Source organism: Neomonachus schauinslandi, chromosome 13, assembly GCF_002201575.2.
Source record: "Neomonachus schauinslandi chromosome 13, ASM220157v2, whole genome shotgun sequence".
NCBI classification, from domain to species: Eukaryota; Metazoa; Chordata; class Mammalia; order Carnivora; family Phocidae; genus Neomonachus; species Neomonachus schauinslandi.
The window spans coordinates 8,682,526-8,694,144 of NC_058415.1; the positions used below are offsets into that span (position 1 = coordinate 8,682,526).

Here is an 11,619-nt window from a genome sequence, read left to right on the forward strand (position 1 = left end):
TTTCCTGTGAGGACCGAGGTTCCGGTACACAGGGAACAGCAGAAGCAGCTAACTGGTAGAGTTAGAAATTTGACGTGTGGGACCTGGATTTCACTTGGGATATGCTTTTGTGCTCTTTGGGAATGTTGATAGCAACCCATCGTTGGCTCGAATCCGAACACTTTTGTAAGGTCATCTGTGGCGATGGAATAGTAGCATCTGGCTTTGTCACGTTAGAGTCTAAGTTCTTGGTGACAGTTGGGAAACATTGTGTAACAGAGGTAGCAGGTGGGAACTGAGGCAACCTTCAACTGCTATCTGCCTCTTTTATGATTAAGGCTTCAGTGTTGGATCTGCTCACTCCTCTCCAGAGCTTCTGTGCCAGGCTATCTTTGGCGCATTGATTTCTTGATTTGACTTCCCCACTAGACCAAATGCCGTAAAAGAAAGGACCAACCCCCTAGTTACTGTGTCCACGCCCCGCCCCCCCCAATGCCTGGTGGTGCCAAATGGCACATGGTAGGTGCTCAGTAGATGGATATCAAGTGGTTTTAAGCAGAAGTACAAGAAATGTTGACATCAGTCTACCACCTACTTCGTTAACCTACAGATCAGTTAATAACTCAGATCTTGGGAAGGCTTCTTAGGAAAATGAAAGATTAGAGGCAGTCTATAAAATAGGAACCCTATTACCTCATTGTGTTTGGGGGGAAAAGAATTAAGTTATAACACGGGAAGTAATTTGTGAATGTTGTGTTTAGGGGAAGTATTAGGTTATAACATGTAAACACGGGAAGTAATTTGCAAATGTTGTCTATCACTAAGGTTTTATCATCTCCCTTGCTTGGCAAATCGCAAGCTCCACCCTGCCCCGGCCCCCCAAAACCACATCTATATGCATAAAGGCTCCTAGCCAGTAGGCCCAACCCAGAAGCCCCAAGTTGGTGGCAAGATCAACCACTCCAGCCAGTGGTCCCATCTTAAAGTCTCTGCCTTCAAAGTTACCTCTTAAATGCAAGAGCATGCGTATCCTTCCTCCATTCCACCCACCCAGGAGCATTTCTAAAATACAAAGTAGTCAAAGGCTCTGCAAGCAAACATTAAGAAACCCCCCACTTTTTTTTTTTGCATAATCTGTCCTTTTTAATCTCGTGGTACCCAGGAGGCAAGCTCTTGCTTAACTTAGAGCCCCCGAATAACCAGCAGGCCCGAGCTTTCCTAGGACACATCACATGAAGGAGAAAGCATGCTAACTTTACGGTATCACCTGCCATCTGATTTAGTTCCTGCAGCATGGCTAGTGTATCTAACTAGGTGGCATTAACCACGCTAAGAGTTTTTATTGCTAAGCCAACAGAACAGCTTAGCAAAGAGACACCGATTCAGGTTGAAAAATACAGAGTGAAATCATCAAGTAAGATTCTGCTCAAGCTAAGTCACACTCAGCCTGAAAGTTAAAAAGCTATCAGTCCTCAAATTTATTAGCTAAAAATTCTTTAGCTGGGCACAAAAAATTGTCCCTGGACCACTTCTGCTCAACAGGTACATCTCATCCATCACCTCTGCAGAAGGTACTTTTGGACACTTGATCTTGGAAGTAGTCTCCATGCTGTGCCCTAAGAACTCTCTTGGGATGAACTTATAGTAGAAGGGAACATACTAAGCAATTTTGAGTCTATTGACTAACCATCTGGAGAGCAGTCTACCCTGAGCAGCGCTCCTAAGGCAGGTACATTTATCATAAACATCATTGCAGACCTTATCATAGCCTTTGGAGGCATTTGATTTCTCATAGGCTAGTATAGGAACGTGGCTTTCCAAAGAACAGTCAGTACCCAAAGTAAATTTAATTAACTTGAAGTCAAAGAGGTAACTGCCTATCCTCGATCATTCTTCCTTCTACCAAAAAGGACAGCTTCATTCACATTCTGTAAGAAATAGAAAACGATCTAGATTTTTAACATGAGTTATTTGTATGTCTATGCTGTGCTCTGAGTCTTTCGGCCTTTGGATCAAAACCCAAAACCATGTGCCTGGGAGCTACCTGTTCCCTTGATTATGGCCATGTTCTACTCTGGGAGTTCTTGTGAAGTCTTACCAGTTTGATACTTCTGGAATCGAAGGGGCTTGTAGCTACTTTTCATCGCTTCTAAAATGGTAGTAAAACTGTGAAATCAAAGTTATGGTTATTCAATTTTATGAAAGGCAGAAACACTTAAATCAGCACTTCACTTCTTTGAAGCATGGAGACTGCTCTAATTAACCTTACTAGCAATGCTTAGTGCTTCAACATGCAGTTGATCATGGTAAAGTCTTAATATTGGGCTGTGCTACTGAGCCTGGCGTTTATACATGCATGAGGAATCTGGGGACATAAGCAGTAAAAGCAGAGAATCAAAACAACACAGGACGGACATTCTAGCTAAATGTCACATGAAGGGAGCAACAGGCCGATTCATGGAAGGGAGGTGCTCAGACTTCAGGAAGCGGTCACTTGCCTGGTGATCCTCCTTTAAAGGATCTGGGCTCACATGCTCGTTCTTTGGCCTGAACGCGGATTGGGTTCGCTGTCACACTTTCCCTTGGTGCTACGGGATGGAAGTCAAGCTTATTTTCTCCTCTCCCTCCGGGTCTCTCGTACTGCTAGCTTCATCAGCCTACTCCCACAGTCAGAGAAGCTTCTGTCTCCTCTTTTGCTAGCTGCTAGCCGTATCTGAATAGCCCTCCTAAAACCTTGGTTTTTCTAGGCTTTGGCTTTAATGAATATGTGGTATCCCACACCCTAATTTTGACTACCTAGGCTGGAGGAAAATGTACTAGAATTCCCAGGGATTTGCAATCAGGTATACTCCTACTGAATTTCAACTTATCTTGTTAGCCTGGTTGAAGTTTCCGGTCAGGATCTTAGAACATCCCTGCCCCGTCCTCGAGTATTTTAGACCAGTGCCACGAGCGGGTTTTGGGGGGAGGGGCTGGGAAGAAGGGATGTATACCAAACCAGGACCAGAAAGTCAACCCACATACCCTGGGGCTTTGAACTTCAGAGAGGAGTCAGTCTGGGTTGGCTTAAGATCAATACCTCGCCAGCCAACCCCAGATTCTATCCAGTTGAAAAATGATGCGCCGCCTTTCCTTTGAAGAATTTAAGTCTTGCATGGGCTTCTGTTTTTCACTATTCATGGCATGTCATATATTTCACACGTGACAGAGGGGAGCCAAAGGGACCCGCACCTACCTAATACAAGGCCAACAGATGGCTTCCACTAACTCATTTCAACAGTTCAAGGGCATTCCCAGCATTCTATCCGATAAAGTTAACCTCTAAGGGAAAGTCATTACATGTTAAATCAAAAGGATACGGAGAGAACATGCAGCAAAAATGAATCTTTCTCTCACCTCCGGGAAGGTTATCAATAGTTTCTGGTGTACCTTAGTCTTTTGAAATGTTAGGAAGAGTATAATGCAAGTCATGGTGCTATTCTGAGAAATCATTTAATAAGTTAGTATTGCTCATCCATTAATGATTAATGTTCCAGTCTGAAAATTCTTGTAGGCAGGCCTTTTCCAGGCTCTGAGGTTTGTTACACATCAGAGGTTGTCTCCACGACTCGCCTTTTTCAAGGGGTCCAGGTCGGGGGGAAAGCTTTTGAGAGAACAGCGCGAAGGAGCCTGTCGGGTGTTACACGTTTCCTTACAGATAATACTTCTCAGGCTGCTATATTCTGAGTTCGCGGAGACATGTGACCAACCCAAACGTGATCGGGCGGCCAGCCAATCGCAGAGGGCAGAAAAGCCCGTCCCAGCTTCACACGCTCGCTTGCTCGGGACAGTCGGAGCCAAAGGACAGGGGGCACTGGGAGGCTTCAAACCCCCAAGTATGGCCCGAGAGGCTGCTTGACCACACACTTTAAAGTTGGCTCACTTCGGGAGACACGTGACTGCAGGCAGGCGGGCCTCCTAAGCCACCCGGCGGCAGGAGCTAGGGACTCTGGAACGGGTACTCAGGCCGCGGGCAGCGTTCTGTCCCACTTCCCTGGAGCTGGCCATCAAGCCCCTCTGAGTAACGTCCAAGATCCCTTCAGGGACGCGCCGGGACTCTGACCGAATCCTTAGAAGGGCTTCCTGTCCTCTGCCCAGGAAAGTTGTGCGGCTCCAACTGGGAGAGTGACTGAGGACAGGGCTCCCGGGCCCAGTGCGGCAGACCCTGGGCACTCGACGGTAGTCCCCAGCGTCACACAGCAGCTCTCGCGCTACTCCCTTTGATCTATTGTTTGGAATGAAGGCTAATTACACAGTCACTAGATTAGGACTCAATTCCTCTCGAGGAAATCTCACCGGGAACTAAGATCAGCAAACTAACCTGATTAAGTCTTCGTTGCGCTCCCCTCCCCCGCTCAGCCACACTGGAGACCCGAGAGGTTTACAAACACGGCGCGTGGGGGCGGGGGGAGGGGTGGGGAGGGAGAAGGGGTGAAACACCCAGTGGGGAGTACTATTTGAAACCGCACTCGTCCTCTAACCCGTACTCCAGAGAGACCACCGGGCGCCTGGGCAGTCGCAGTCCGGGTGCGCAGGCTGCGCACTGGTAGTGGCTCCCTGGAGCCTCCGGCTGCCGCCCATCGAACGTGCGCCCGCTCACCGCCACCAGGGACTCGCTGCCGGGACCCGCACCCGGCGCCACGCGTCCCCGGAGGCGCCCACCCTCGCCCACCGAGCACTCCCACCCTCCCTCAAGTCCCGGGAGCGTGCCCCGGGCTCCCGCGCACCGCTCGGCCCGACCCGGCCCTCTGCCTCCTTCCTAACACTCCGCCTGGCAGAGCAGACAGAACCATTGTTCAGTGGCTCAGAAGCCCACACTCCCCAGCCCCGGCCAAGCGGGGTGAAAAACGAGGCAAAACAGTGACTTTGGGGGACAGAGTGTAAGGGAATGAAGACTAGTTCAGGCAAGGCTTTAGGACACCCCAAATCCCACTGTCCCCCAAGCCCGGCTCCCCGTAGCCGCGGCGCTGACAGTCAGCTCAGAGGCGCCACCAGGGTTGGGAGGGAAAGAGGCGAGCAGAGCGGAGAGGCGCCTCCTAGGAGGGGGGTGGGCAAAAGGAGACCCGCGCCTCGGGGCCCCCTGGCGCCCCGGCTGGGTCCGGGCAGCCGGCGGAGGGGCGCGTCCTCACTCACCCGCTCCGGTGGCGCGGCTTTCCCGGGGCGCCCAGCACAGCGCGAGCAGCAGCCAGAGCGCCCAGCGCGCGGACGTGCCCATGGTGCCCGCCTGGATGGTGCCGGTGCCGCCGCCGCCGCCGCCGCTCGCTCGCTCCGCACAACAAGTTACCAGCCCTTCGCAAAGGAGGTAGGAGGTGGGGGCGGGGAGGGGGGAGGGGGGAGGGGGACGAGGAGGGAAAGGAGTTAGAAAGGGGGAAAGGGAGCGGGGAAGAAGAGGGCACCCCCTCCCCTACAACTTGCACAATCTCCTCCCCACCAGCCAACCCACCCGCCTCCCCGGGCTGCAGCAGCAGTGCAAGCCGAGCCTGCGGGCAGAAAATAATGCAGGCGCTGCAGAGGAGGGGAGGGAAGAGGAGGGGAGGGTTCGGGAGGGGAGGGGGTGGGGAGCCGAGAGCAGAGGAGAAGGCAGAAGAGAGCGGAGCCGGCCGCGGAGCACCCACACTGGCGGCTGCAGGAGCGCGGGGTGAGCAGCGAGGAGGGGGCAGGAGGGGGAGTGGTCAGCGAGGGGTGTGTGTGCGGGGGTGGGGGGTGGGGGGAGCGGCGGCTTCAGCCCTCCTTTCCCCTCGACGCGCTGCTCTTACAAGCTCTGGGCAGCCAGGTGCCTGCGCAGGGGGTGTGCGAGTGTGTGTGCGTGCGTGAGTGGCCGTGGACGTGGCCGTGGCCGCCGCTGCCAGCCGGACTGCTCCTGGGGCCCGGCTGCTCCGCGCGTCCGCCGGGGGCTCACGGGGGCCCGGGGCGGCCGCTGGTTGGCTCGCGCGCCGCCCTCGCCTCCAATCCCCGGTGCCTGCCCTAATTTCCTGATCTAGGGAACCTGCCGCCGCCGCCGCCGCCGCAGCGGCGCGCTCCCTACAGTCATTACCGTACGGTCCCGGTGGCCGCCGACTGCAAATGCAGCGGCCGCGAGGAGCAGCGGCAGCGAGCGTTGATGCAAACGACAGCCGCCGTTGCCACCGCCCGCCCGCTAACGGGGCCGGCGGCCCGGGGGGACCTGCGGCTGCCAAAGGCCACAAGCATCTCTGTCTCTCTCTCTCAGCCACCCTCTCCTGCGCCCCAGACAGGCTGGTACTGTAAGGCTGGTAGGTAGCGTCTTCCTCAGGCCTCCTCCCTCCACCTGAAAGTGATGGAGTGGACAGGCTCGAAACGTTCGGGCTGCTCTGAGGAGGGGTTCGGGTGCCTGTCTCAATCGCACGCCGAGGTGCCGTCTTCGCTAAAAATTACATGTGCTTTTAAATGAGAGAGTGTTTGTGAGGGTGCGTGCGTTTGTGGTTGGTTCTCTGTCATAGAACGGGACTAAAATAACCCAGCCTGGGAGGAGGGAAATTGCTAGTGCAGCCCTGCATTCTCTCATCGACCATTATAGTTAATTGCTAATTGCACAAAATGATAGTTTGAGGGCCTGTAATTAAAAGCTTAACCTTTTCTTGTTTGGGGGGAGGGGAACCTAGGTTTGTTCTTCTTGATACACTTTGTAACAGTTAATTATAAGGCTTAAGGAAAAAAGGAAGTAGAGGCAAGATTCCTATTAAGGATTGATTCTTGTTTTGTGCCTGGCAGGACCTGAGCCTATAATTTGTTTTGTGTGTGTGTGTGTTTACTTCAGTTTTCTTGCACACTTTCCCTTCGTTGAGGTGCATTGTCTCCTGTGGTCTATTTAGCACTTAACAAGAGTTGAAGGGCACACTGAGCTGTTTCTCCTTCTTCAATAAACGGTTTACCTATTTTTAAAAAAGTTATTCTTTTCCTTTTTCTCTCTTTTTTTAATTTTCATATCGAATGGCCCAAACTTTGCAGGTTTCAGTAGGACCACGTTCTAGCGGTGTTCTACTGGTGATCGGAGACGTGGTGGGCACTGCTTAGCTGTATTCTCTTTGCCCTGGTTCTTCTAGGCATTTGTCAAGGCTAGCCATCAGAGGGGATATTTATTAGGAACTTACTGTATCCAGGAGATGGCAAGAAAAGGAAAATTGCAGATCAGGATACACTTTGGTGGGGCCAGAGGTTATCAGGATTGTGACTGATAAGCATTAAGGGGCTTCACGCTGTGTATGTGGGTGGAGTGTTAGACTAGAGCTCATTTCGAACACCGTTTTGCCTGCTCTGTGATTGTACATTTGATACCAACTGCAGCAGCCATGCACATGTTGCATGTGAAATTGAATTCAGATTTGTCTTACGCCGTTTAGTAGTGAAAATGCATGCAGGTGTTGTTCACCTAACGGGCTTTAAGGTGCGATGGTAAAACCTCCAGGGCACATCGTCTTCAATATTCTCAGGATTCTGAAAGACCATCTGAAAATGAGCTGTGTCACTTTACAGACGAGGAAAGGTGGTAGAGGGATGAGTGGAATCAATATGAAAAAGCACAGTGTTGATAAACAGTCCATGTGGCTTGTGTTTAATATTTTTCTCAGAGATAAAAACCTGGGTACTACAAGCTAAACCCTGGTATGGTATAATAGATTTACAGTTGATGAACATGTACTATGCTTTCTGCCTCTCCTAGGGATATAAATAAATTGTTGGTGAACTTAGCTGAGGCTTTGTGTTCAATCTGGTAGCTTTATTGTTTAATCGAAGCATAACTTTTAGCTGGACCTCTGATTGGCTGTGTAACTTAGGAAAATCACTGTGCCTCTCTGTGCCTGCCCTCTGACCTGTAAACTAAAAACAAAACTAAGCCACATAGAGTCCGAGTGCTCTGTGGCCTCAGGGACCAGCTCTGTGCAAAGCATTGATAAAAGAAAACAGTTATAAGAAGAAATGGACCTAATGAATACAGAAAATAACCAAATAACCAAATAACCAAAATGAGAAATTTATCATGAGTGGAGACAGGTGTGGTTGAACCAACTGGTTTCAGAAGGGTTGACAATGCTAGATGTAGAAGCCTTCAGGTAGATGCAGAGGCAACCATTCACTCCCACAGTCCACCACTTTTATTTCTTTGTTGAGGCAACATGCTTTGAGCATCCCTGGGAGGTCGGCACTGTGCTATGCAGTGGGCATAGGGAGATGCCAACAAGAGGAAGCTCAGGAACGGGGTGGGGGGGGAGGCAGAGAAACAGCACAGCCCAAGGGATGTTCAAGGTGCTATAAGATTATAGGGGAAGGGTAGTTAATCTGGCTGGGGAATTATGGCGTCAGAAAACGCTTTCCAGGACAGTTGACTCTGAGCTGAGTAGAGTCATCATTTTGACCAAGTAATGTCAGTTCTTATTACTGCTGGGCACATGGTAGGGTTGCACTTTCCGGCCCCTTCATGGTTGGGTGGGACTGAAGGACGAATTTGGGGCAGTTATTTGTGAGAAGTCGCAGGGTGCCATTTGCAGACTGGAGCATTTAATTACTTGAATAAGAGCCTCGCTTTTTGTCTGCTGTCTAATGACAAGAAATGTGCAAGATCTGATTGCTTCATGAACCCAGTGTGAATGACTACATGAGTAATTCTCTGCTGTCTACATGTATCTGGCAATGGTCATATAGAGTAGAGGTCAGCCAATGGCCAGTGGCCTGTTTTTGGATGGCCTGTGAATATAAGAATGGTTTTTACGTTTTTTAAAAGATTGCACGCGCACACACACACACACACAAACCCCACCCCAAAAAACAACAAATGAACAAAACAAAGAAGAAAAATATGTAGCAGAAACCATATGTTGCTCACAAGGCCTAAAATATTTACTACCTGGGTCTTTGGAGAATAAAAAAAAAAAACAAAACGGCTTGTAGCCTCTTAACACAGAGTGAGTGCAAAATAAATCTGTGTTGTGTTCATCTACTGGGATTTTGTTACCTCAGCCTGATGTGGCATTAACCTGGCTGATGCACTGGGTGAATGGGGAAGGAAAAGCAGCCGTGAGCAGAGAGAACAGAGGCAAGAGAGTATCAAGTATTCAAGGAAATGCAAGAGATGCAGAATGTTTCAAGTGTGAGTTTCAAGTAGGCTAATGGTGGGGAAGAAGGCTAAGGAGGAGAGGTGGGGATTGGATTATGTGGAGATCTGTATGTCATAGCGACACTGCCTTCATCCTGTAGGCCATGGCGAGGACTGGTGATGGACTCTTTTTTTTAATTTTAAAAAATTTATTAAGTTATGTGATTCACAAAGGACTAATTATAAAATGCAGAGAAAAAGAATTTTTAAAGATTTTATTTATTAGAAAGAGAACACAAACGGGGGGGGCGGGTTGCAGGCAGAGGGAGAAACAGGCTCTCTGCTGAGCAAGGATCCCAATGCAGTATTCGATCCCAGGACTCTGGGATCATGACCTGAGCTGAAGGCAGATGCTTAACTGACTGAGCCACCCAGGCATCCCGAAAAAGAATTTTTAAAAGCATACTCTGAATACCCGGAGATATTGACATATTCTATTTCTTTACTTTAAAAAAATGTATTTAGTTTTATCCTCAGGGCCCAGAATTGTATTGACATTGCTATAATTAGTACAGTTATGGCTCTCTTTATTTGCTAATTTACTTCTGTAAATATATATATATATATATCTATATATATATCTATCTATGAGTCCACTGCTGCCTCCCAGTAATAGAATATTGGCAGTAACACCCAGCTGAGTCCTTCCCTGGGAACGCATCTAGTTCTCTTCCCTGGAGGAAGCCACGGTTGTGATGAGTTTTGACTGGGGCCCTGATAGCCAGTGCGTTCTAGAACGTTCCCTCTGGCAGTGGTATGGAGACTGATGGAGTTGGGAAGCAGGTAAGTCGAGAGGAAAAACAATTAGGGGGCTCTGGTAGTGAGGGGAACAGGTAAATAAGAGAAAGAAACTGTTATTTGAGCTGAGAAATATTCATATAATTCTTTCCTGAGATTTTTCTCCCCAGTTCTTTGGATGTATCTCTTAGAACAGTGTTTTCGAGAAACACCCATAATCCATAAAGCTCCCTGGCAGTGTCTGCAAAAAGTGCAGGTTCTCAGCTCCTCCCTTGGAGATCCTAACTCAGTGGGTCTCGTGTCTGTCCCAAGGGGCTGTGTACATAATCTTACTCCAGTTGATTCCTAGGATGAGCCATGATTAAGAAACTTTCTTAGAGAATGTCTTCTTCCATGCGGTTTGAATGGCCAAGTAGCTTTACTTTTCTCAAATATGCATACGTGTATTTGTCCAGTTTCTTCGGGGTGAGTGGGGTAGGACCCACAGAAAATGCAAACGCCATGTTGGATGTTTCCTTTGCCTCAAGCCCTGTAATCGTCAGACCAGTTGCTAGTTTGAAGCTCTGATTACTGCATTTTCTACCCCGCAGCCGTGCCACGGGAAGACGTGAAATGAACTTTCCCCTTTTAAAGGCTTTTGTAACTTCTGAGGCCTCCGCTGTATCCTTTTTTGATGGTGTGACAGCCCAGTGAAGTGCATCAGGTTCACCCCACTCCAGGCTCCGTGGGGAGGGCCTGATGGGGTCTCAACCAGCAGTCACAGAATTCAGCTTCCATCCAAAGCACCTGGAGGCCTTATTCAAACAGGGATGGCTGGGCCCCACCCCAGAGGTCCTGATTCAGCAAATCTGGGGTGGGGCCTGAAGATCTGTATTTATAACAAGTGCCCAGGTAATGCTAATGCCACTGCTGAGGGAACACACTTTGAGAAGCACCGTTCTAAACCCACCAGCATAACTTTCCTCCCTCAGCCTCTGTGACTGATTTGAGGGCCTCAACCCATCGGCCCGGGGCCTTGTCCTGGCCACATGGATGGGATGCTTCAGCCCTAAGCCTATGACTCAGGTCTGTCCGGTTACAATGACGCTCAGGACTTCTGCTTCATTAGAAAGGCATCCTCTTGGAAGCAATGTGCTATATGGACCTTGGACCAGAACTCGTACGGTGATTGAACCACAACGACAGAAGCCGATTTGAAGACCAACGGAGTCCTAGAGAAGTAGACGCTGAGAGACTCAGAGAGATGGCACCCAAACTTGACCTTCAGCCCACCTGGAGGTCGGCTTCTCCTGCAAGTGCTGGTTCTGTAGGCCTTCTCACTTACCTGAGCCAATAAATTCTCCTTGTTGGGTATGTCAGTTTGGATTGAGTTTTCTGTTACTAACAAGTAACTGACTGGGAGAGGTGGCCCCTTGGGGGATGTAGGGTGCTTACTCTAAGGTGTTAGGCAAAACTCCATGTGTGATCTTCCAGCGGAAGTAACATGCCCCTCCCCTCCCGGAGGCGATTCACAAAAGGAATGCAGGTACTAGGAAGGCCTGTCCTAACAGCTGCTTTCTTGTGAGTCGTGGCCAAGTTCTCAACTCCGCGCCCCGACCTCAACCGAAATCAAATGCTCGATATGGACTCAATACAAACGAGCCCCTACTGAGGGTTACATTCTGAGAAAACCACCTTAGAAATCCCAAGGCCAAAGACTGTTTTTGCAGGCTGCTTTTGAACAATTTCAGAAAGGAAAAAAAAAAAACGTGGCC

General features: G+C 49.6%; 1 protein-coding gene across 3 annotated transcripts in view; it reads right to left on the minus strand.

Moving 5' to 3' along the window:
* VLDLR (very low density lipoprotein receptor) overlaps positions 1-5,642 on the minus strand; it is a 29,541-nt gene extending 23,899 nt beyond the window's left edge. For all 3 annotated transcript variants that reach the window (XM_044920832.1, XM_021694310.2, XM_021694309.2), the window contains exon 1: positions 5,152-5,642. In XM_044920832.1, the coding sequence (XP_044776767.1) occupies positions 5,152-5,233 (82 nt within the window). In that variant the 5' untranslated portion in view covers positions 5,234-5,642. The remainder of the gene's footprint in view (positions 1-5,151) is intronic.
* Between the last annotated feature and the right edge of the window lie 5,977 nt (positions 5,643-11,619).